Genomic DNA, 26297 nt, shown 5'->3' with positions numbered 1-26297 from the left:
AATTCGTGTGAACAGGCAGTGACAGGTAATCATACTCGGGTGGAGAAAACAGTCAGTTAGGCTCAGCTTGGACTTAATTCTAAGAGTAATCAGGAGCCATTGAAGGTTTCTGGGACAATGGGGGATAGTTTAGAAAGCTTCCTCCGGCAGTAATATATAGGACTGAGAAAATTTAAGCAATATAAAGAGGATAAAAGAAACTGTAGAGAGACTCAAGATAGATGGCTATAGGACTGGTCCAAACAAAAGTTATAAAGCTTTAATAGGATGTGAGAACAAAGAAAAAGGGAGAGACAGACACACAGTCATGAGAGATATCTCCAAATACTAACAGACATGTGTGCCCAATGCATGCTAAGGGTAAGAAATAAATCCAGGATAAACTCAAATGTTTGAATCTGAGCAGCACCAGAGCAATGCTGTTAATAAAACACAAAATCAGAAGTGGAAACTCAAAGGTGAGAGCAGATGATGAAGGATGTGAAGGGGACAGAAACCATGACGGGCTTTGGTTCAACTTACTAAACCTGAGGCAATGGTAGGCTAGTGAGTTGGAGAAACGTCTCTCTAGAAGGTTGAAGAATATTCTAGGACACAGGCTTATTGTTTGGGCTAAATGAAGTTGTCTTTGGTAACCCTAGTTACCTTTCTTGAGCTCATCCTAGTACCAAAGGCCTAGGACTCTTACCTTCCTGTTTCTTCTCCCTGCCCCGTGCATCTCCCTCTTGGAGATCTATTTGAATGTCCTCCCATACCCTCACCAGCCTTCTTCTGGGAGATTGACATGGAGTCACTGAACTCCAGGAAATTACATAGTGCTCTGCTCTCTACAAACAGATCTCCTAGTGTTTCCTGGCCTGTCCTTCAATCCTTCCACTCTTCTCCCCACAATGAGACATGGACTTGAACCATATTCCTACATCATGGCCAAAGAATTCTCAAGACAGTACACCATGCTGACAAGCCAAATATGGCTCTCAGTCAAGTGACATGCCCCTGCTTTGGAATGCCTGACACTAATTAACAGATCAGGGATCAAGCCTTGGCCCTTCCTCTCCTCCTGTCTAATCCTCCAAATGGACAGCAGGCATCAAATAAATGTTATATGTCAGTTGTGTCCAACTAAAGGTACCACATACTCTCAATCCAAGAGATGCCTCTGTATGTTTGTCAGGGGTGGAGGCAGATTCCCTGAAACTATAATGAAACACAGGTCTAGCTGTCCACCACCTCAAAAGCCAGTAATTGAGAGGTAGGAGCTGATGTAAAGGAAAGTGGTTTTATTCAGGTGCAGGCAACCTAAAAGATGGGGGACTCTCGTCTCGAAGCCCACCTTTGCATCTTAGGCATCCTGGCTAGTTCATATAGGGGAACCATGGGAAGAGGGGAACTAAGGAATTTCTGGCGACGTACAGCTTCTCAGCTCCTAGGAGGTTTCAGTGTTCCCTCCTGTGTGCATCATCATGTAGTTTCATCACTCCATCTGCGGTTTTTACTGATATTGGGAACAGGACTTGCAGGTAGTGTTTCTGCTGGTTCTGATATGAGTCATTGATACTTGCCCAATATCATGTGATCAGGGTCATTCCTTGGTTAAGCAGGAGATGCAACTGCTGATGTCTACAAAATCTTTACAAGGAAACTTTTAATACATGGATCTCCTGAGTTTGTTAGTAAGCTTATTCTATAATTACCACCTGATTTATACATTATGTTCATTTCAATCACTGTTAAAATTCCCCATTGTCAATTCTTCCTCCATATCTATGGAGCTATTGATGTCCTCTGAATCTTCTGGGGGAGTGAATTACCTGACACTGTTGTAAAGAGTTAAAAGCAGATATATTTCTTAAGAGTGTCTGTTGAGCAGATACAATTTTTCTGGCTTGGGTAACAATAGACAAGCATTATAAAGAAAAGAATGGTTAAACCTAAATTAAAAATTTCTCCTAACATGTACCTGAGTCCTTGTGGTATCCGTGAAAATAGACTCATAAACCAATCTCCAGGTCCTTCAAAGGGAGGGGTGTAATGGTCCAATGTTTGTTGAAGCCAGGTAGCCTGTTGTCTGATTTTGGTGATGCCTATTTTCACCTGCGGTGAAGTGTCAAAGCAAGTACAACGAGAGGAGCTGATGTTCATGCAAACTCCTCCTTGTTCTGCTAGTACGTAGTCTAAGGCCATTTGAAGATAACTTTAGCTAAAGAGTCCAAAGATTTCTGAATATTAGCAAGTGAGGTGGCAGTTTTATTGGCTATGGTGATTGAAGTCTTGGAGAGATTCCAAAGTACGTAGTGAAGTTCCGTTATTCCTCACTAGGGTAATAGAGTACATCTAAAGGAATATTCATTACCATCTGGGATTTCTTCAGGGAGAGCTCAGGCCATTCAGGTAAACATTGACTGTTTCCCTGGAGTCCCACTTTCCCAAAGAGTTTGAGTTTCTTCCTTGTAGATCACAGTTCTCCTCTGGGTCTCCCCAAACAGGTCAAAAGTACCTGGAGTTGGAGTGTATGTTCCAGTTGGGCCTGCAGGTAGAGCTGCTATCTTTCAGGAGAAAAGGTTACTTGGGTGGGCAATTCACAGAGCAAATCCCATCCCAGCAGAGGGATGAGACATTCAGGCAAATAGAGGAAGCTGTGTGATAACTTAAGATTTCTGAGCTGGTGTTCTAAAGGCTGGAGGGAGGCTACTTCCTGCATTGTCTTGTTACCCCTATGACTGAAATTGTTGTGGGTTTTTTCCTTTCAGTCAATTTGCTGTTCAATACTGAGTAGGTGGCTTCTGTGTCTATTAAAAGTCAATCAATTTGTTCCCCATTGTCAATTGTATCTGAGGTTCCTGTGGGGAAATAATGATTGGTCAGTAGGTCTAGAGGAGACCCTGGGGTCCTCTCATTCATTATCTAAGTCATCATTTTATTTCACCATCTGCCTATTTGTCTTTTTTTAAATTTATTTTTCCTATGCCCCTGCTAAGCCCCCAGGCTTTCTGTTTTGGTGACCTTCTGCACCTGATCTATCATGCTTGCTCCAATCTTGTCTGTGCATAAGTAAAAATTAACCTTTGAAAACAACTAACTAGAGTTTAATATCCATAACTGTGTATTACAGAGTCTATTGAAACACAATTTCTCTCCCTTGAAATTACTCTTATTTTTTATCAAAGAGCCAAATCAAGAATAATTCATTTACTGCATTAAGTCAAGTTTCAATTTGCATAAACACAATAAGAATAGTAGTTGATTATTTAGGCTTTCTTAAATGTGCTCTGCTGGAATATTATAAGAAATTTCCAGATTGAGCTTTAATTAGGTCTGCAGGGTAGAGAAATCAAGCCACGCCTGCAATACCTATAACTTTGGGTGACTTATTCAAGTTCTTGAAGTCCCACAAATGTCCTGAGGTATTTCCTTGCCATCTCCCAGCAACCTTCATTCTTCACCTGGAAAGACTGCCATAAACCTTATGAATAAGCAAGATACCAGGCTATGTCTCCAAAGGGCTTTCATTGGCTTCAAAGCCAATCTTCATTCCTTAAAGCTTTTGCTGATATCCAAGGTCTAGTCATGTCATGACATTCCCATCAAAGTCTTGGTAGATAAAACTATAATTGGAAACTGGCTTTATGTGCCCTGTTATGAAGACAACAGGTTCTAATTGGATTTATGCAAACAAACATATTGCCAGAAAATAATACTACTCTTTCAATAAGAGTTTCCAAATTCCAGAGGGATCAGGTAGAAAGAAAAATATGAATGCCCCAACACTGCTTATGAGAGTATAATTTACCAAATTGCTTTAAGGGGAAAAGAAAGCAAGTTTCCTTATGTCTGAAAAACAAAAATTTAAAAACTAGCAGTATTTCCAACAAAAAGTTACAAAAATTATAATCATCTTTAGTTCATTCTGTCCCATAATCAATTTTTGTTCTTCCTAATTATTTGCCAGTATTTCCATAAATCCAGTTATTCTATAGTTCTAGTAATCTTCATCTAATTCAAATATATAATATGAAAACTTATTCTCTTTGATATATAATTTAGAATAAATTAGTCTTTTACATAGATCTTTCTGAAGATGTAATATATTTATAAGTACATCAGAGAAAAACAACAACTGTCACTAAGTGACAAAAAAACTTTAAATGACATGGTTATAGATCTGATTATAATGCAATTGATGAAGAAATTTGCTTTCCTATAACAACATTTTAAGATACAATTAGAATTACAAACAAAAGGATATCAGAAGTTTGTAGACTCTTAAAGATTTTTATATAATCTCTAGAATATCCATTTTAATAATGAAAATATGTGTATAAAAATAGAATATAGCTATTATTTCTTTGTTTAACAAAGCTTTCCATGTACTTTAACTATATCAAATAGGCCTAATTGGTTCAAAATTTCTTCTTCATAAGGAGAAAGAACACATCACCATGCATTCCAGGAACCCATTGGAATAACTCCAAACCAATTTTAGGTCAAGAAACAGTCTCTTAAAATTTAAACCCTGGGAAGGTTGTCAAATATATCATTTTGAAACAATATTAAATTATTTATTTACCCAGTGACAATTAAGGTATCAAACATAAATATAGGCTAGCAAAACTTTAGTTCTGCCCTGGCTGGTGTAGCTCAGTGGATTTAGCACAGGCCTGCGAACCACACAATCGCGGTTCGATTCCCAGTCAGGGCACATGCCTGGGTTGCAGGCTGGTTCCCTGCAGGCCAACTCCCAGCAGGGGATGCACAAAAGGCAACCATACATTGATGTTTCTCTCCCTCTCTCCTTTCCCCCTCTAAAGATAAATAAATAAATAAATAAAATCTTAAAAAAGAACTTTAGTTCTTATGATAAAGAATATGGGTTTCTAAGTAATTAAGTACCCGATTAGCACAATATAACACTATATATATATATTTAATATATAGAATCTTTGCTTTCTAGGCAGATAAAGGAACAACTTTTTCCTTTTTCACAGACTGAAAAAGAGCCAAACAAATTCTGTATTAGTTTATTTTTGATATTAGATTTATTTGCCTAATTAAATTTGTTATTCAGCTTACCCATGATTTCCACTAAAGATCTCTGTTCATAGACCTCTTCAATTTACAGAGACTCTCTGCAATGTAAATAAACCCTCTCTGACCTACATAATCTTTCCGCAACTTACATAGTTCCTTTTAGTTTTCTGCTTCTTAACTCATTTAGAAATAACTGATTTCAGCCTGGCTGGTGTAACTCAGTGGATTAAGCATGGGCCTGTGAACCAGAGGATCACGGTTCAATTCTCAGTCAGGGCACATACCTGGGTTGCAGGCTAGTTCCCAGCAGAGGACACACAAGAGGCAACCATACATTGATATTTCTCTCCCTCTCTCCTTCCCTTCCCCTCTAAAGATAAATAAATAAAATCTTAAGTTAAAAAAAGAGATAACCAATTTCAGAACAAATTACTTTTTTCAACAGCTGTTTTCATACTCTATACTTTCTGTTACCAAACCATACAGTTTCTTTCTAATTTAATTAAAATTCCTAACTCCTAAAAACCTTGATTTTTAGTGGCAACTAAAAGCAAATAACAGCCCTGGCTGGTGTGGCTCAATGGATTGAGCATGTGCTGTGAACCAAAGGGTCACCAGTTCAATTCCTAGTCAGGGCACATGCCTAGGTTGTGAGCCAGGTCCCTAGTGGGGCCACATGAGAGGTACCAGGACCACACATTGATGTTTCACTCCTTCTCTTTCTCCCTCCCTTCCCTCTCTCTAAAAGCAAATAATAAAATCCTCGACAAAATATTGGCAAATCGCATCCAGCAACAAATTATAAAGGTCGTACACCATGACCAAGTGGGATTCATCCCAGGGATGAAAGAATGGTTCAATATTCGCAAATCAGTAAATGTAATACATCACATAAACAAAAGCAAAGACAAAAATCACATGATCATATCAATAGACAAGGGAAAACCTTTTGATAAGATACAACACCCATTTCTGATAAAAACACTCAGCAAAATGGGAATAGAGGGAGCATTCCTCAATATAATAGAGGCCATATAGGAGAGACCTATGGCCAACATCATACTCAATGGGCAAAAACTAAAATCTTTTCCACTAAGATTAGGAACAAGACAAGGTTGTCCACTTTCACCACTTCTATTCAATATAGTATTGGAAGTTTTAGCCACAGTGATCAGACAAGAAAAGAAAATAAAAGGCGTCCAAATCGGAAAGGAGGAAACAAAACTGTCATTGTTTGCAGATGACATAATAGTGTATATGGAAAATCCTATAGACTCTACCCCAAAATTGCTTGACCTAATAAATAAATTTGGCAAAACAGTGGGATACAAAGTCAATATCCAGAAATCAAAGGCATTTCTGTACACTAATAATGAAACAGCAGAAGTAGAAATCAAGAAAAAAATCCCATTTGATACAGCAAAAACTAAAATAAAATATCTGGGAATAAACCTAATCAAGGATGTAAAAGACCTGTATGCTGAAAACTACACAACACTGAAGAAAGAAATCAAGGAACACACAAACAAATGGAAACATATACCGTGTTCATGGATTGGAAGAATTAACATCATCAAAATGTCCAGACTACCCAAAGCAATGTACAGATTCAATGAAATACCTATTAAAGTACCAATGGCCTATTTCACAGATATAGAACAACCACTTCAAAAATTTATATCGAACCATAAACGACCCCGAATAGCAGCTGCAATTTTAAGAAAGAAGAACAAAGTAGGAGGGATCACAATACCTGACATCAAACTATATTACAAGTCCACTGTAATCAAAACAGCATGGTACTGGTATAAAAACAGGCATATAGACCAATGGAACACAACTGAGCCCAGAGTTAAACCCAATTCTCTACAGTCAACTAATATTCAACAAAGGGGTCAGTGACATAAAATGGAGTAAAAATAGCCTCTTCAACAAATGGTGTTGGGAGAACTGGACAGCTACATGCAAAAAAATGAAAGTTGAGCACCAACTTACACCATACAAAAAAATAAATTCAAGGTGGATAAAAGACTTAAATATAAGCTGTGACACCATTAAAGTCCTAGAGGAGAACATTGGCAGGAAAATCTCAGATATTTCACACAGCAATATTTTTACCGGTATGTCCCCGAGAGCAAGGGACATAAAGGAAAGAATAAACAAATGGAATCTCATCATAATAAAAAGCTTCTGCACAGCTAAATAAAACAGTATTCAGATAAAAAGAGAACCAACTGTTTAGGAAAACATATTTGCCAATGACACCTCAGACAAAGGTTTAATTTCTGAAATATACAAAGAACTTACTCGACTCCACTCTAAGAAGACAAGCAACCCAATTAAAAAATGGGGAAAGGACTTGAACAGACACTTCTCCAAGGAAGACATACAGAGGATCCAGAGACACATGAAAAGATGCTCAATATTGCTAGCTATCAGAGAGATGCAAATTAAAACCACAATGAGATACCACTTTACACCAGTCAGAATGGCCATCATAAACAAAGCAACAAACAACGAATGTTGGAGAGGTTGTGGGGAAAAGGGGTCCCTAGTTCACCATTGGTGGGATTGGAGACTGGTACAACCACTATGGAAAACAGTATGGAATTTTCTAAGAAAACTAAAAATAGACCTGCCTTTTGACCCAGCAATTCCACTGCTGGGATTATATCTTAAAAACCCTAAAACACCAATCCAAAAGAACCTATGCTCACCAATGTTCATAGCAGCACAATTTACAATAGCCAAGAGTTGGAAGCAACCTAAATGCCCATCAGTAAATGAATGGATCCAAAAACTATGGTATATTTACACAATGGAATTATGCAGCAGAAAGAAAGAAGGAGCTCCTACCTTTTGCAACGGCATGGATGGAACTGGAAAGCATTATGCTGAGTGAAATAAGCCAGGCGGTGAAAGATAAATACCATATGATCTTACCCTTAACAGGAACCTAAACAACAAAACAAGCAAGCAAAATATGACCAAACACTGAAATTCAGAACAGGCTGACAGGGACCAGAGGGGAGAGGGGAGAGAATTTCAGGGGAAAAGGGGAAGGATTCACAGAAACTAGTATAAAGGACACATGGAGAACAACTAAGGGGGGTGGAAATGGGAGGGAGGTGGGGAGCACGGGGGGGTGGACTGGGATGTGAGTGGGGGATGGAAAACTGTACTTGAACAATAATTAAATTAATTTTTTAAAAAAATAAATAAAAGTAAATAATAAAATCTTAAAAATAACAAAAGCAAATAATTAGCATTTTTATTTTGATAATTTTATTAATATCATTTATTAATTTTTTGAAACAGGGTTCCCCCCTGCCACTGGCAAATACATTCACATTTTCAAGAGAAATACTTTAAATAAAGTACAAGATATATTCATTAATATACCCAAATCCACTTTCTAGCTTCCCTGCAATAAGAAGTCAAAGTAGGCAAACTCAGATCAGTTAATATTTTAGTATCCTATTATTTAAAAATATCTATATATTTAATTATTTTCATCACTTAACCCAGCAAAATTCCAAATTTCCAAGTCACAATAGACTTTGGGAAATTATGTTTAGGTATAATTATTACTGAAAGGCTTTATCAAAAACTTTTAATTTTAGTCAAATTTACTTATTAGTTCTTAACAAATTAATGAGATTTTGGAGTCAATTATTATCCAAGTCATTTTCATGACAAATTCTGGAACAAAGATCAATAGTATAGATTTACTCCTGTAAACCCATGCAAAACAAACATATAATTTATGTTAATAACTTTAAAAGATAGCAATTATATTCAAACCAGCTTTTTAAAAATATATTTTATTGATTATACCATTACAGTTGTTCTATTCGCCCCTTCATTTCCCTCCACCACCATTCTCCCCCCCTTAGTTTATAACCATGTGTCTCAAGTTCTTTAGATTCTATATTTCCCCCACTATTCTTGCCCTCCCCCTATCTATTTTCTATCTACCCTCTATGCTATTTTCTGTACCTTCTCCCCTCTTCTCCTCCTCCCACTCCCCTGTTGCTAACCCTCCATGTGATCTCCATTTCTATGGCTCCACTCCTGATCTAGCTGTCCTCTTACTTTGCTTTTTTTTTTTTTAGGTGCGATTGTTAACAACTGTGAGTTTGCTGTCCTTTCACAGTTAATATTTTTCATCTTCTTTTTCTTATATAAGTCCCTTTAACATTTCATATAATAAGGACTTGGTGATGATGAACTCCTTGAACTTGACCTTATCTGAGAAGCACTTTATCTGTCCTTCCATTCTAAATGAAAGTTTTGCTGGATAAAGCAATCTTGGCTGTAGGTCTTTGGATTTCATGACTTGGAATACTTCTTTCCAGCCCCTTCTTGCCTGTAAGGTCTCTTTTGAGAAATCCGCTGACAGTCTGATGGGTACTCCTTTGTAGGTGACTGTCCCCTTATCCCTTGCTGCTTCTAGGATTCTCTCCTTCATTTTAGTCTTGGCTAATGTAATTATGATGTGCCTTGGTGTGTTCCTTCTTGGGTCCAACTTCTTTGGGACTCTCTGAGCTTCCTGGATTTCCTGGAAGTCTATTTCCTTTGCCAGACTGGGGAAGTTCTCCTTTATTATTTGTTCAAATACGTTTTCCACTCGTGGCTGTTTCTTTCCCCCTTCTGGTACCCCTATAATCCGGATGTTGGAACGTTTAAAGATGTCCTGGAGGTTCCTAAGCCTCTCCTCATTTTTTTGAATTCTCATTTCTTCATTCCTTTCTGGTTGGATGTTTCGTTCTTCCTTCTGGTCCATTCCATTGATTTGAGTCCCAGTTTCCTTTCCATCGCTATTGGTTTCCTGGACATCTCCCTTCATTTCAATTAGTTTAGCCTTCATATGTTCCTCTAATTTGTGACTATAATCCACCAGTTCTGTGAGCATCCTGATAAACCGTGTCTTGAATTGTGCTTCTGAGAGGCTGGCAATTTCTCGGTTGCTGAGAATTATCGGCTCTGGGACTTTGAGTTCTTCTTGCGCCATCTTTTGGGCTGTTCGTGCCTGTTATGTATGAGGATCGGAGCCCTAGGTGTTCACCAGAGCAGGGCAACTCAGTCACTGGGTTGTGATGCTGTATGTGGGGGCGGGGTCAACGAGGAGCAATGGCGTCCCGTCTGCCGTCTCCTGCCGTGGCCCCCACAGGTGCGGCAGCTGCCAGTCACCGGGCCCACTCGTTTGTCCCACTGCACACGAGTGTGCCACTGCCATCAGCCCTCGCCCCCTGGGGCCTGCGTGGTCCGTCTCACTGTGCGCGAATGTGCGACTGCAGTCAGTCTGCCCCACACCCTGACTGGGTTCGGGCCACTTGCGCGCCTAGGTCTGAGGATCTTTCCTGCCCAACCCTGCTCCGCTGCTGGCTCCGCCCCTCTTACCGTCCCGTTGAACGGTTAGTGGTTGTCGGACTTCAGTATAATTCAATTTTCTGTCCTTTGGCTGTGTCTTTGTTCTCCAAACCTTAGTCGTATTCAAAGTTGGCTGTGGGAGAAGGCACAGTGTTTCCACCTATGCCTCCATCTTGGAGGAAGTTCAAACCAGCTTTAATATGAAATATTTTTCCAGACCACACAATCCTGAAAAGAAATATTTTAAATAGTTCTTATCTTTAATTTTTTACCATACATATAAATAGTATTATTAATAATTGTAGCAAAGACAAGATTTTTTAAGATTTTTTTTATTTGTCCTTGCCAACTTTAAGAGGCGGGGGAAGTATCAGGCTTGGGCAAAAAGCAGCTTGAGTTTAAAAGGACCTTTTTCCCCTTTACTTGAGGTGAAGTAATTGTCTCTGCAGTTTCCACAACTTGCACAGTTTGTGGAGTGGTATTAATTGCCCTATTATTACCAGGCCTTCAGTAGCTCCTGAACCTGCAGAAGGAGGAATCAAAGTACTTAAAAGATTTATCTCCTCATTATTTTATTCTTTCTGAGTTTACAGTCTGTCTGGGAGGGGAGTGAGATCTCTTCCCCCTCTAAGAGCCATCAATTTAAATCCTTTCTAAATAGAATCCTTATGATGTAACAATACGAAAGCTTGCATATAAGAGGTCTTATCCCATTTACCAGAACTTTGGCGAAAACAATTCTAATTTGCCATTGATTTATAGCTGTAAGGTGACCAGTCAGCTAAAATTCAACCTAATGGGTTCTCTGATGGCATCAAGACTGAGCTGCCTGTTTCAAAACAGAAACAAAACAACATCTAAAGCAAGGACAAACGTCAAACAAATGAGTACTCTCCAACCAAATCCTCTAAAAGGACGGACTGAGACATTAGCACAGATGACCTTCACAAGGTCTAATTGGAAGAATGCCCAGATCATAAAGACAGAGGATTCCCTGTGTGGACAAAACAGCAAAGAGCAAGCTCGGTCCTTAAAAGATAAAGAAGACAGCAGAGAACAACTGTAGCCAGAGTTTTGTTTCAGACAGAGAAGAGCTCTCAAACAGAGCAAATATTCAAAACCCAGAAATCCATTAAGCAGAACACCAGAAGTGTGCTCTGAGTCTCACACCAGAGAACCGAGTTTTTTCCTAGTCACTGAGCTGTGCCCATTGCTGTGTGAAGCATGTTGACTCCTACATAACCTAAGATGGTTTGAAGAAACCAAGCAGAGGGGCAGGGACTCCTGCTTGTGCATATCAGGGACTTACCCAGTTTGGAGTCTGCTGACTCCCCCAGCTGGAGTCCATTGACTCCCCAGAGACCCATTTCCTTTCAAGGGCAGAATGTTTAAAGGCAGCTGCTGTCTTGAGAGGGAGAGCAGAGAAAGTGCCCAAAATAAAGAGCTCTAGGCAGCTGCTGGGAAATCCCTGCAATCCCTGCCATGGGGTCAGCCTGCCACAAGCAGCTCGGACCCCAGCCCAAGCTGCCCAGGCCGTACAGGGGTCCACATTGTCCTATCTGGGGTGCCAAAACTGTAACTGAACACAGATCTGGCTGCCTGCCAACTTGAAAGCCAATACTCAAGAAGCAGGTGCTAATGTAAAGGAAAGTGGTTTTATCCAGTAGCTTTGAGATGAGAGACTCCCATCTTCCAGGTTGCTAGCACCCAAATAAAACCACTTTCCTTTACATCAGCACCTGACTTTTGAGTGAGTATAAGGCTTTCAAAGTGGCAGGCAGCTGAACCTGCATTAAGTTACAACACTGCTCCAATCAGTTTATAACATCAATTTCTGGAGAAATAAGATGTTGGGGGCAGAGGGGACAGGATGATGGTGACAGTGTGTCTGTGTGTGCCTTCCATATAAATGTGCATGCACTGAAGTAGCAGACCTTTCATGAAAACCAAGATGGATAAGGTCCCACATGGGATCATAAGACCAACATCAGGATAGGAACTTGAAAAAATGTGAAATACTCAGGCAAAAATGGACAAACACAGTCACCAGGCAGAAACATCCAAGGTCAAAGAAGGTGGGACTCCACATGGACACTCCAGCTACTAGCACTACAAGTCCTGTACCTCACACTTTGTGTATGGAACCTGGCCTTCCCACAGGGCAGGCCCCGAACACCAGCAGTTGAGTGGTGATTGTAGGGCATCATCTGAGTGCTCGTTATGCTCAGTTAGAGTCAATAATTGTTCAAATGGCTCATGTTTTATTATGGGTATCACTTCTCTCCCCTTTTCAATCTAAATTTCCTTCTCCAAAAGTATTTACACTTTGAGATTTTAGGGCCTTAAATCCTTTAGGTAAAATTTCGCTGTTTTGAAGAGGCTTTATTCCCCTTGATATAGCACTTACATATTGCCAGGATCTCAAAACATTCTTTATCAGACTGTTGGGAGAACTGCATGTTCAGCATTACCTAATTTCCTCATAAATCTCTTGCCTTTTAATCAGCTAAGTGGCTATCTGCTAAATGTCCCTGATTTATTGACATCTCATGAGGGCTGAGGATATGTCCAGATACTAAGTGATTAAATGTGGATGAAAATGGCACATCACCATAATAATGATAGAAAAGGGAGTTGTGACTAGGCATGCATAAGACCTCACAGAGATGAATGTAGACAGCGTCTTAAAAGGGCAGGCTCCAGAGTTTTCCAGAGGAAACTGCCCTACCCAGCTAGTTTTTACACAAAAATCTACCCAATTCCTCTCATTAAAGATCCATTTGCATTTGCTGGCTCAACAATTCCATAAGAACCCTGGCCCCTCTAGATTCACTGTCTCAGAGAGGCAGTGGCGAACTGTAAGCTGAAAGGAACCCTGGATTCTGTTTTCACATTAGCCACCCACTGTGTGACTTGCAAAGAAGGAGGTTTCCACTTTTTCTTCAAGATCCCCATTCTCCATATGCTAATCAAGGGCAATCCCTGACAAGGACAGTCATCATGACACTCTTCTATGTTTTAATTTTTTTCTTCAGTGAGTTTTTTGAGGTAAACAGAGCATGTGGAGAGATTCCAGGGAACAGAGACTATGGGGGATATGTTGGTTTTTAATTCAAACAAAGAAATTATGATGCCAGTTGCTTTGGTGGACAGCAAGCTGGCAGAAGGGTAAGAAAAAGAAATACAAAGGCTCCCTGGTGACACCCCTTGGACCTGGTCTCAACTGCACACTCTGTATGGAAAACAGAGCTGTCAAAACAGAACCAATGACAGCAGTTAAAAACCAGCCCAGACAGCTCTGCAGTCATTCTGTCACCAGGGACGCTCCATGCTCTTGGCCACACCCAGCCACAGGTGCACACGTGTCCCTGGCCACCTGAACCACCCACTGGAATGCAAAGACAGATCACTTAATGGCACTGCGGATCTGGAAAAATAAGTCTCAGCTATAAAGACTGTCTGATTTGGAGAGTGTGAGAAGCCAAAGCAGAGTGGGGACTGTTTTGGGGGTCAAGAGACAGACACCCTAATTGCAGGTCACCTGTGGGATGCATGGTGTCCCCTTGGTAACCAAACAGGGGTTGCTGAGAGGCCTGCTGCCCAGGCCTGAGGCCTGGCTGGACTGCAGACCAAATCCTGGCTATGGACAGGAAAAACCCCTTCACTCCTCTTTCCTTCTGAATATTTTACATGGGATTTCCTTAATTTGTGCTTCCCTTTGGTTTGAGTCAAAAAGAAGAGGGAAAGGAAAAAAGAAACACACACTTTTTGTCACTTTTCCAAAACTGAGGAGAAAAAGGTGACAGTGGGCATCAGACGTGTTAGCAGATGCTTCCTGGGCCTGGTGTGGGTCACCTCGCTGAGGGTGCAAGGTGACTCAGCACTCCTGGAACTGTCACTGGCCTTTGGGGCCTCATTTCTACAGGAGGAGATGCAGACAGGCTTTGTGGTGGCATTTTAGTTACGTCACACCTCCAAAATGGAATCTCATCATAGTGGTCACTGTTGATGGTCATGTCGTATCCATCTTTCTCTCCAGGTACATAATGCATAGGCCAGTTCTGTGGACATCGCAGAAAAAACAACGGCAAATTCTTAACTTATTCCATCTCCAAAGTTTTAAAAGATCAGACAGTTACTAAAATAAACCATTTCTCAAATGCATTCTGATGGCCTTGGGCCCAGGGGCCACCAGAAGAGGGAGGGCCCAGCTGAGGGTGGGGCTCACCGAGGACAGGCAGGGACAGCTCGGCTGAGCCAGTCTCAGAGGAAGGCGGCGTTCCTCAAGGAGGAACACATCAGAAGATGTGCTGGTCCTCTGCTGGTCTGGTGTGACTCTGACTTCCCGGTTGTTCCTTAGAGGCTGCTGCCGTCCAACTTTTTGTCCATATGTCTCTGGGGAGAGTGAAAAATGTGTTCTCCAAGTTGATGTTGGCCTTAGCACAGTCTCCATGAACTTGATTTCACAGTCCAGGGCCAGCTTCTCTCCCGGTTGTTTGAATACTAGTCTCCTTGTTATTCAAGTCACACTCTTTCCCAAGAATCTCCTCAACATCTGTAGAGGTGTGCTCCTCAGTATTTCAAATCCAGTTCTGGATGTTGCCAAAGGTGATGTTGCAGACCAGTACGATGCCCACTGTGACCCTGTAGTAGGCATAACACCCTCTTTTAAAACCAAACACTCCGACTTAGCAGGACATTATGTTGGCTCCATAAAACAAAGGATTGTCACAGGTCTTTGTTATAATTGTTAAAGCGCCACCTGCTGGAAACATCTCATAACACATACCAATTCTCTGTGAGATGCTGGTATCAGAAAGATGAGAATTGTCAGTTCCTGTCCACAAGAGACCCTAGTTTCAAAATACAAGAAGTGAAAATGGCCCCAGCAAACAGTCTCTTCTTACAGTGTTACCACAGTCCAACTGCACAATTCATTACCTCTATACAACACTAGGAAACTGTTGAGCAGGGGGTTTTTAATGGCATAAATTTCTACAAAATATTAAAAAATGAATATTGTTCTAATGGGCAGAAAAGAAATTTACAGGAGGGTCTCCACTTAAGAACATGTTGTGTTTCAAAAGCTTGCATACAGGCCAGATGTTTAAAAGCACATTGTCCAGGCTGGTTAAGAAACTTGCAGCTTTTACAAACTTACTTAAACCAGGATGACTTACTGTACTGCTATTTAGTTGCAGGATGTGATTCACAGCAGTGCTTCTCTGGAACACTGAATTCTGAGGTTTAGCTTGGGATGCCCAGATTGGAGCTGCATTGCCCCTCCCGTGGGACCAGGCCAGGGGAAACACTGGATTAAGGGGGATGAATGGAAAGGGCAGAGCAGGGTAAGATAATTTACTGCCTCCACGTGCCGGCGTAAAAGGCCTTATTTTAGGTCAATTTCCCTTTAAGTGTTCTGAACTGGGACCAAAGACAAAGTTCATTTAATAAACACCAAACAAATGAGACCACCATAGGACTAGAAACATGGTGAAAGGCTGTTGTTGACCTCGAAGAGCTCAACCCCTAGTGAGGAGCGGCAGTTCAATGGGAAGCACTTCAGTAAGAGCCACAGGGGAGATGTGAACAAGCGCCCCAGGTGCCTCCGAGGGGGACCTGGTCGGGCTGGCCCGAGAATGCCTGCGTAGGAGGGACGGATGGCATTGGAGCTCAGCCTTGACCGACATGTGGGAGGTTGTCACCTGGAATTCCCTACATCATCACTATCCCTATCTATACAGGTTTATTCTTGGGTATTTTAAGAAATAATCTGTGTATTAGTCAAACTGAAAGTCTTCCCCAAAATGGCAAACATTTTAACATAAATTTTTTCACTGATTGACAGTTGTTATTGGTAGGAAGTGGAAAACCAAACATCCATTTAACTTACTTCACAGAATGAGAGGTTATTTTGCTCTAAAAAAGAAAAAAAAGAGAATTTTAAACATTTATTTGGGCAAATAATCTGTGATCTGAATCTGAAATTCCTTTTATCACAATGTAGCCCCCAAAAGATAGGTTTATTTCACCTTACCAAAGACATGGTTCTGAAAAGCTAGATATGAAGAAATGTTGAATATATTGTTGTGTAAAATCAACAAGGGTAACAGTTAATCAAAGAAACCACACAGTGGACGTATTTCCATGAAATCAAAATCTTTTAATAAAATGAACACTTACCATCAATTTCTTTATTATATTTTTATCAAAAAGAAGTTTACATACAGAGTTTTTGTTGTGGTATACTGATCATTGATATAATGATGCTACCTATGAACACCTTTATTAAAGAAGTGTCGTAAAAATCTCATGGCGCATAAATATTTGCTAGGAAGTAGTGCCGTATCCCCCTTTAACGAGGAGGACTGGGCTCCTGGGTTCACCGCACTCCACTTCAGTGTTTCCACACACAGACACTTGTCCTTCAGGATTCCTCCCTGCTGCCCCACCCACCTCCCTGCCAGACACAACCAGTCACCAAACCTCAGCTGTGGCTTGTGGACAATGGCTTGCTTCCTCAGAGGGACAAAACCCAGAAGCTTCTAACTGAGGAAACCTACTCCCAAACCACCCTGGACTGCCCCCACTCCTGACCGCCCAGCCCAGCCCAGACAGCCTGCTTTCAGCCGTGTCCTGCGGCTGGTTCATGTGGGCACCTGCTCCATCCTGCTTGCCCACCTGTGCCTCAGAACTCCAGAGGGGGTCCCACACCTTGTCTCCTGACACCGGCAACCACTGGTCCTCCAACACACGAAAACGCAATCCTAGCCTTGGCTTCTGCTTAATCTTGGCATTTCTACTTTTAATGCATTATTCTGTTTTCCCCTGTAAAATCTAACCACTGGGTCCAATCCAATGCTATGAAGTATTTAAGTCATAATTTTCCAAGTGTGCCCTTTATCCTGTGGCAACGCCCAGCATCCCAGGAAGCCTCAGGGGCACATGCTCGCCTTCTCCTCCAGCTACAAGGCTGCAGAGTGGGTCTCCTGGAGGTTCTCCTCAAGCTTCAGTGCCAGGTTGTCGATTCCAATGCTGGTGACCGGGGGCACGCTGCTCTCGGCCGGCTCTGCCGTGCGCGTGGGAGTGGAGCAGAACAGGATGAACCCCACCATGATGATGGTGAAAGACAGGATGTAGAGTCCGGAGAACTAGGAGGAGAGAGGAAGAGCTGCGGATTACGCTCCCTCACGTACACATTCTCGCAGCCGCCTTTGGCCAAAACCCTCCTACACGTGTGTACCGGGGAACGCCTGGTTTCTGACGTCACCGCCTGGCACAGCAGCCGACTGGCTCCTTGCCTCTCTAGGAAATGGAACTTCTGCCTTTTTCTGTGACAATCCGGCTCCACCCGACCTCGCAACTAGTTGCACTTAATTGAGAGAACAAAACGTCCGTGTGGATACCAGGGGAGTGCCCAATTCGAACCCAAGGCACAGCTCACAATATTGGTATGAAACAGAGGAACCAGAACCTCAGATAAAATGTGGCTGTACAGATGCGACACCTTGTCGTCAGTCCCTCACATGTGCGATTCCAGTAAAATCCATTTTGTTAAAATGTAATAAATTATCTTGTTTCCATGGGCAACTGTTACATAGTAAAATTTATGGTGGACTGAGCAGATCCGGATCATTAGAGCTGGAAAGAGCCTCAGACAGCACTCTTTTCAGGAGAGTCTGAAGCCCAAAGAGGCCACGGGTATAAGGTCCAGTTGGACAACCACAAAGAATGGAGCCCGGCAGGACGGATAATAAGCTATAGTCCGTGCTGACAGACACACCACGGGGATGGACAGAGTTCCTGCTGACCCTCCCCAACCTGCCCTTTTCTCAGGATGAAAACAATCACTCAGAACAAAATGCAGTAAGAAAAAATGCTAATTCGTTGTGTATTTTTTACTGAAAATAACATTTTGACATAATGCAAAGTTTAAATAAATCATGAGTACTCTGCACATTTGCTTTTATTTGAATGGTTAGGGAAACTATGTAGCATAAGGATGTGTGATCAAATGCCCAGGATCATTTTTTCCCTTCAAATAAGCAAACACAATTTATAAGTGGTCCTGCTAACCTGATTTTAAAATTAAGAATGGAGTATGCTACTTTATTCAAGCCAATAAATACTTTTTAAAAATATTTTATTTATTTATTTTTTTAGAGAGAGGGGAAGGGAAGGAGAGGGAGAGAAACATCAATGTGTGGTTGCCTCTTCAGTGTCCCCTGCTGGGGACCCGGCCTGCAACCCAGGCATGTGCCCTGAACTGGGAACAGAACTGGCAGCCCTTTGCCTCACAGGCCCGTGCTCAATCCATTGAGCCACACCAGCCAGGGCCAATAAATATTTTTAAATTAGCTTAGGTTTCATAGTATGACCAATAAAAAGGGTTGTAATCAGGGGATAACAAAGAAAAATAATAACAAACCAGGATGGGCTGGGGAAGGAAAAGAGAAAGGTGAGAGGGAGAGAGGGAGAGAGGGTGGGGGAGAGAAAGAGAAAAGAAAAAACAAAATACACTCCCAAAGGTAGAGGGAAAAACTAAATAGGTTTTTGAAATGAGTATTAAGTAGACTGCTGGTGGTCTCCAGCTGTGGACTTGTGTGGGTGCCCCTGGCTCCGAAGTGTTAATATTTCACAGGTGCTCAATTACTTCTTCACCTAAACCGGGGGTGTTGAGTTCATTTTCACTGGGGGCCGCATCAGCCTCCCAGTTGCCTTCAAAGGGCCAAATGTAATTTTAGGACCGTATAAATGTAACTGCTCCTTAACAGTTAAGCGAGAGCTAGGCCCTGCCACCAGGTAGAAACAAGGTCCTGGGCGGGATAAAATAAGGTGGAGGGCCACATTTGGCCACCGGGCCTTGTGCTCGCCCCCTGTGACCCAAACCTTTAGAACTCCTTAAGGAACGGAATAGCCACAGCCCTCCCTAAGGCAGAAAACCATCACGGGATTCAGTGGTGATGTGAAGCCAGTATTTAGGTCAAGCTGAGATACGCAACTAATTTCCTACAATTGGCTTTAATTCTTCGGTCCAATAGTCAGCACAGTGACCAATACGTAGCTGGTGTTTAATAATGTTTACTGGGGGGAGAAATTCTAAATACCAAAGGAAACCCTGCACTTTTTAAGTTGGTATTATGAAAGCTAATTATGCTGTTATAAGATGATCACTGTTACCTGTGGGAAAACTATATAACTTATTTAAAAAAATGTCTTGGTTTGGTGGGTTTAAATATTTCGGGGGGGGAGTATCTTATCCCTGTTAAGAAGGCAGGTGATTATATCAAGGCACCTGTTTATATCAAGGGAGAGATTGTGAGGGAATGAGGTATGCCTCCAGAATTAAAGACTCTTAACTTCCTTTTAAAAAAGAAATTCAGAGAATATTAGTGGGATCTATACAGAAAGTTTCTGTGGCCAGTCTGTTTAACAGGTATTTACTCAAGGTCAATTCCAAAGGAGGCAGAGTCTGATACAAATGAGTGTAGAGAATTTGACATAGTCTCCAATTCTGAGAACAGTTTAAAGTCATGTGGCCAAAAAAATGCCACACACAAGGGCTTTGCATAGCAAAGTCAGAGCAGTTAAAGAGCAAATATTTACACCTGGGAGCTTATAACAGTTTGGTAGTGACGAGTGTACTTTTACCTCTAAGCTTTCATTTCTTTACCCTTACTTCCTCCTTTGACATTATTTTACTTAAAAGGGGAAGCCGAAGTTAAATTACTAAAGCTAAGTCACTATGTTTGGTTTTAAAAAAAGACACAGGGAGCAGGGCCAGTAGTTACACTGTTGAGCTCTCAGGCTTCCTGCGGGTGTGGCCTTGAACCGCAGAAGGAAACGCAGCCCTCCCCCGTTGCTGGCCGAGTGAAAGGCAAGCACAGCACCAGGGAACACACTTCCACAGGAAAAGCACCCTGGCCTGCCAGGATCCTCTGATTCCCCCTGACATCTTCTTTTGACTTTTTAATGACGCTGGTAAAAACCTAAAATATTCTTTCAGTCTTTGTTCAGGAATACCTTAACCAGCAAGTGTGCAAAGATCACAGCTGGTTCCTGTCACAAGTAACCATGCAAAATGGTTTACATTCCTTAAGTAGAAATTTCTAAGAACCCACTGAACGAGGCATTGTAAGTTCAAAGCCAATTCCTGGGAATAGTGCAAATCGGTGCCAAAGATTTCTGCCTGGATACAAAATTTACCACTGCTATCACCTCCTGAATCCAAAAATATCAAATCACAGCCAACAATCTATTTGTTCAAACGACTGTGGGAAAAGACAGGTTGACCAGCTTTTACTGAGGGTGTACTAATGAAAGGTGGACTTCTAAGGTGGCAGTTCTCAAACGCAGTCCAAAGACTCTTGAAGGTACCCAAGGTCTTTTCAAGAAGTCTGTAAGTTCAAAACTCATTAAGATAATACTGAGATGCTACTTGCCTTTTTCATTTTCATTCACTTAAAAGTGCAGAATCGAATGTTCCAGATATTATATGAAATGTGGTTTCACAAGGCAGAATGAAGAACCAGATATGAGAATCCAGCTGTTTTCCATTAAGCCATACATTAAAGAGATTTTTAAAAATGTATATCAATGCTATTTTCACTAAATTCTGCTAATTTGAGAAATACAGTATTTTTCAAAAATACTTTATCCTGCCCTGGCTGGTGTAGCTCAGTGGATTGAGTGTCGGCCTGTGACCCACACGATCACGGTTCGATTCCCAGTCAGGGCACATGTCTGGGTTGCAGGCCAGTTACCAGCAGGGGACTCAGGAGAAGCAACCATACATTGATATTTCTCTCCTTCTCTCCTTCCCTTCCCCTCTAAAGACAAATAAATATTTTTAAAAAACAAAAAAAAACTTTATCCTAACATGAGTTTATTATTTTCTTAATGAGTTAATATTTTTAAACATCTGTTTTAAATTCTAATATGATAAGTCACAGAAATAAGTGGCCTGCAGTCCTCAATTTTTAAGCATTTTTTAAAAGGATCCTAAGATTTAAAAGTATGAGAACTGTTGTCCTAAGAATTTTCAAATTAACTGTGAAGTACAAAAAAAATCTACTTATTTGGTTCTCTCTAAAGCATGAGATTTTAACTTGATAAATTCATAAGCTTGAGATTCTCATCTTAATACTGAAAACAGAGAGGAAGGTGCAGTGGAAACAAGACTAGACAATAAGACTGATAACGAAGATTTAGCGTTGACTCTGCCACGAACCCGCTGCTCACTAAGGGTAAGTCACTCAACTGCACGGACCTCCCTGGGCCTTTGTTCCCCATCTCTAAACTAAGATCATTCAGTCCACAATTTTCCAAGGAAGGCATGTCAGACTCTCCAGAGACACTATGTTTGCTGTCTTGCTTCCCTGGGGGACACGGATCCATTCCCTCCCACTCCACTCTCCTGGAGAATTACTTCATCTACCAAGAGCTGTTACTGATGGGAGCAGGTTACACTCAGGAGTGCTGTGAGGCTGCGGAGACAGAAAAAGTGTGAAAAACCACTGAACTGAATTACCTTTAAGGTCCCTCCCAATATAAAACTACTATGGAAGATGGAACCATTCCGGCCCACTGCATGCATGATAATACAATTACCTCCTTCCCTTCCCCTGGGCACCACAAACCTTTTATCTGTGTACTAGGGCTTTGCAATATATAAATGTATCAAATCAACATGTTGTACACCTTAAATTTACACACTGCCCATTATATCTCAATAAATCTAAAGGGGGAAAAAGGGAAGCTCAGGACCCCCAAACTAGGTTAGACAGTCTCTCAGAGTCACAGTAGCTCTGGATTCCTTGTTCGTCACCAGGCAACACACATCAGCAATTCCTTGCTGTAGTGTCCTGGGCCACACCAAAGAGGAGTCCGTTGCATTTTGCCCTTTAGAAAAAAAAAAAAAAAACTAGAACAACTCTTATTTGGGCCAATTTTCTAATTCGGAAGCAGTAAGAAGTGAGGATTGTTCAGGGAAATTCACACAAAGAGAATGAGATGGTTTCCTTTTTTATCTAAAATCCTGAAGAAACCCGCTACTTCATTTGGACTAAGCAAGTGTTCCTATTTGAACATGATTTCTATTTGCTTACCTTATAGCCAAAGAGAAAGAGTCCAAAGAAAAGGCTGTAGAGGTCGGCTGTCAGGATGCCCAGGTTGACCGAAGTGGCACTGGTAACTTTAATCACCAGCGGCATGAAGCTGTACAGGCAGAACATGCAGAGGGCGAATGCCACAAACAGCAGGGCTGGCAAAACACGGAGAAATCAGAAGACAAGGCGCTTAACTTAAGGTCCGGCTGCCACATAACATTGCCTAATCCTTTAACATACTATCTACAAAGCTCCTAGTTAGTGTCAGCATTGCAAATGAGACATACAAAACTCTCAGGAAAAACATAACAGCAAGACATGATATAGGTGAAGAAGGGCTTCAAAAGTCCAACAAGTTGTGAATGGCCAGTTTTGGTTTTTTTTTCCAAAAAAAACTGGGAAACTCGAGATACAGATCTAATTTGAAAGCTCACGTGACCTGGGTCAGCCTTTTCAGAATTCCTAGTACAGGCTATTGGGTTAAAAATTAATGTCTATGGAGGTTCATTTACAAGTTCTCAGAGAAAACTCAATGCAAACCACTAGAGCTCTCTGTGTAGTGAAGTAATCTGTGATTTTACAAAAATGCCTAAGCATTATTAAAATGAGGTGTTTAATATTTTCTGATGTGTGTTTTTGTCAGAAGAGAGGATGCTGACTAAAAAGAATGATCATTTAATGTACATACCAATTTTCCAGTCCCAATGAATGTTGACGATGTCCTTATATTCCACAAGCAATCTAAGATCAAAACAAGAGGTCACAAAGATCCACATACTAATTCTCACTATTTTATAAATATTTAGTTGTTCTACTATGGACAAGATGAAGAATTATGTTGACTTTTGAGTTTTTCTTAGACTATAAAAGTAACTATCTTTTTAAAAATAAAGAGGACAAAGAAGAACACCAGGGGAGTCCCCAAACGCACGCTGGCCTCCTGGAGAAGCGCTCCCAGCAGCAGTCAGCTGCAGGGGGAAAACGCACATTCAGTCTTCCCTTTGGGTAGGGGGCTCGTGTTTTCCAGAAATAACTGAAAAAGAAAGTCTTTACTGGCAACGCCTCTACCACACGGACGAGAAAGCGAGGCACCGTTCTTGGCATTTCAAAAATCGAATACATCCTTAGCAAGTAACTGATTTCAAAAGTGAACCTGGGCCAAATTAACCATGGATATTGGTAGCTGGAGAGTAACCATCTGACATACTTGTTTATTTTGTTTTTAAGGAACGTTTTAGACTTACAGCTGTATGCCACTGATAATTGTTCCAAACAAGCCCACCATTCCTAAAAACTCCTGTCTGCTCAGCTTCTTCACAATGTACTCTTCACACACATTAGAGATGGCGTAGAGGGAAGCCCCGAGGAGGACCAGGACGTCCCCGATCAGCACGTCACTGCCTGCAGGAAGACAAGACACCAACCGGAGCACACTGTCAACGGGAAATCTCTTTACCTTGCTTCCAAGAGTTTATCTGCTTTGTGTTCATTGAAATTAAGATTTTTGGAAGGAGAAGCTCTGATTTCTAGAAGTTTAAAGACTCCTGACCACACTTGGGCACCATTCTGCTGCGATTTCCCACATTTTGACTCCACAAGAGCCATTCCAGAAGATGGTGGTATGTGCTTTAATGTAAGGTCTCAGGGAAGGATTCTAGGACATGAAAAATTAGTGGAATTTATTGAAGGGAAGTAATTGAAAATCATAGGGAAGGAAGCAAAGTAAGCGAGGTAATTTTTCTCATAAAGGAGATACTGAAGTCACTTGTAGATTGAGTGAATTCAGAGACCTCATTGAGATTTTATACCATCAACTGCCTGAACTTTGATAAAGAGTATCAAAGTGTTTTCATCAATAGAGTAGACACAAAGACTCCATTTGTTTTTGTTTTGGGAGGGGTTTTTTTTTGTTTTTTTGTTTTGTTTTTGTTTTTAAAGAACCTATAGTAGGTTTCCCAGTAACTAATCCAAATGTATGGGCCAAAGAAAGATTGTGAATATATAAAGAAACTTTTTTCATGAAACAAACAAGTATGACATAAAGAAACAGGAACTGCGCGCAGGTAGGAACATAAAGAGTGCTCTGTGAAGTGATTACAATGCCGAAGAAGCAAGAAAATCTGAAAATAAAATTGAAAAGATATGCTCTTGCCAGTGTGGCTCAGTGGATTGAGTGCCAGCCTGTGAACAGAAAGGGTTGCCTGGGTTGCTGGCCAGGTCCCTTTTTGAGTTGGGGGCATGCAGGAAGCAACTGTCATGCATCTCTCACACGTCCACATTCCTCTTCCCTTTCTTCCTCTCTCCCCCTCCCTCTAAAAGTAAATAAACAAAATCTTTAAAAACAAATAAATTCAAAAAGACAGTTAACCAGGACATGCTTCACTGACTTTTACTATGTATGTGAAAAATAAAAGCGAAAACCTAAGCAAAACTTTTCCCTGCGACTGAACCAGAAACAAGTAACATGTCTTACCTGAACTGTCTTCCCTCCCTGCCAGTATGTCTGCACCAACCATAGTTCCTACACCCAGCAGGCAGACAGCCACGGCAATGAAATGGATCACTCTGTATCTTGCATAAAGAATAAACCACGAAAGAGCCATCAATACAGGAATCCCAAAGCAATCCAAAAGCTGCATGGAAGGAGAAATAAACAGCTTACAACATCTGTCATTAGCTAGCGCATAGGTAAGTACTGGTAAATAATAATAAAAGTTAGCATTTATTGAGCATTGATGATTGCCAGCCTTGTACTAAGTGCTTTGCCTGCATTAACTCATTTGATCCTCACAGCAACACTATGAGATGGAAACTGCAAATCCCTTGTGGAAAAACAAAGGCCCAGAGAGGTTCAATGAGTTGCCCAAAGTCACCCAGTTAAAAGTCAGAGAGATAGTTGCTGAACCCAGGAATTCTGCCTGAGGGCCTGTGCCATTTACCTCTACACGCCCACCTGGGTTGACCCTTAAATTTGATAGGGACACTTTCCTACCTGCATGTCCCCATTCACACAATCAATAAATATTTAAGCTTGGGAGGTCCTGAGAGGAGCTGGAATGTGGAGGGAAAAGGAGACAAGCCCTGCCCCCAGGAGCGTTCAGAAGGCTGGACAGACACAGAACAAATAGTCACACAGCCAGATATTTCATTACAATTGGGCTGGTTATTATGAGAAAGCAAGAAGGCCCAAGTCTCCCTGACCCCACCATGTCAGACAGACGTTTGGTCACAGCAAATATGGTGCTTGTCATCATATGTTCCTCCACTTTCCTGGGTCCAGAAAATATGTGCTACACCCCTGATATTGCCAGTCTGAAAGGCAGAGACTTAAAGGTGACAAGATTATAGCAAGTCCAAAATCATTTGTAAGATAAAGGAAAAAACAGAGATTTCATCCACTCAGTTCTTCACAAATTTCGTAGAGTGCATTCAAGGATAAAAGGTAGTCCTTACACTAATGATGTTTCTCAATCTGCTGTTTTATTGCTCTTCCTGTTGTTTTTAACATTGTCCCTGATTCTCTCTGAATCTGTTTAATCTTGGACAAGGCAGGCCCCTAGCAACATCCAGCAGCCTGTCTGGTCCTGTCCACAGTTGTTTATTAATTGTCTGGCACTTGGATGCCATCACTGGAGTCGGCACCCCGCCCGTGTGCAAGCGTGGGCACCTTGCCTGGTTATTTACTCCGGCTGCAGAAGTCTAACCTCTTAAATGCTTTATGGAGCCTCCCCAAATAACAAAGCATTAAACGATGCAAATGATAACAGCCTGTCCCGAAGACACCAGCAG

The 26297-nt window shown here is 41.4% G+C and overlaps 1 protein-coding gene across 1 annotated transcript in view; it reads right to left on the bottom strand.

Moving 5' to 3' along the window:
- Nucleotides 1-16719: 16719 nt before the first annotated feature.
- SLC35F2 (solute carrier family 35 member F2) overlaps nucleotides 16720-26297 on the bottom strand; it is a 68550-nt gene continuing 58972 nt past the window's right edge. The window contains exons 4-8 of the mRNA XM_037047718.1: nucleotides 24982-25141; nucleotides 23753-23909; nucleotides 23197-23249; nucleotides 22509-22663; nucleotides 16720-17552 (exon numbers count right to left, since the gene is read on the bottom strand). Coding sequence (XP_036903613.1) covers nucleotides 17367-17552; nucleotides 22509-22663; nucleotides 23197-23249; nucleotides 23753-23909; nucleotides 24982-25141 — 711 coding nt within the window. The 3' untranslated portion in view covers nucleotides 16720-17366. The remainder of the gene's footprint in view (nucleotides 17553-22508; nucleotides 22664-23196; nucleotides 23250-23752; nucleotides 23910-24981; nucleotides 25142-26297) is intronic.

This window comes from Sturnira hondurensis, unplaced genomic scaffold (assembly GCF_014824575.4).
Source record: "Sturnira hondurensis isolate 20B ecotype Veracruz unplaced genomic scaffold, ASM1482457v3 Scaffold0006213, whole genome shotgun sequence".
Classification (NCBI taxonomy): domain Eukaryota; kingdom Metazoa; phylum Chordata; class Mammalia; order Chiroptera; family Phyllostomidae; genus Sturnira; species Sturnira hondurensis.
The sequence above is the reverse complement of the archived record's forward strand: the minus strand, read 5'-3'. Positions and strand labels throughout refer to the sequence as shown.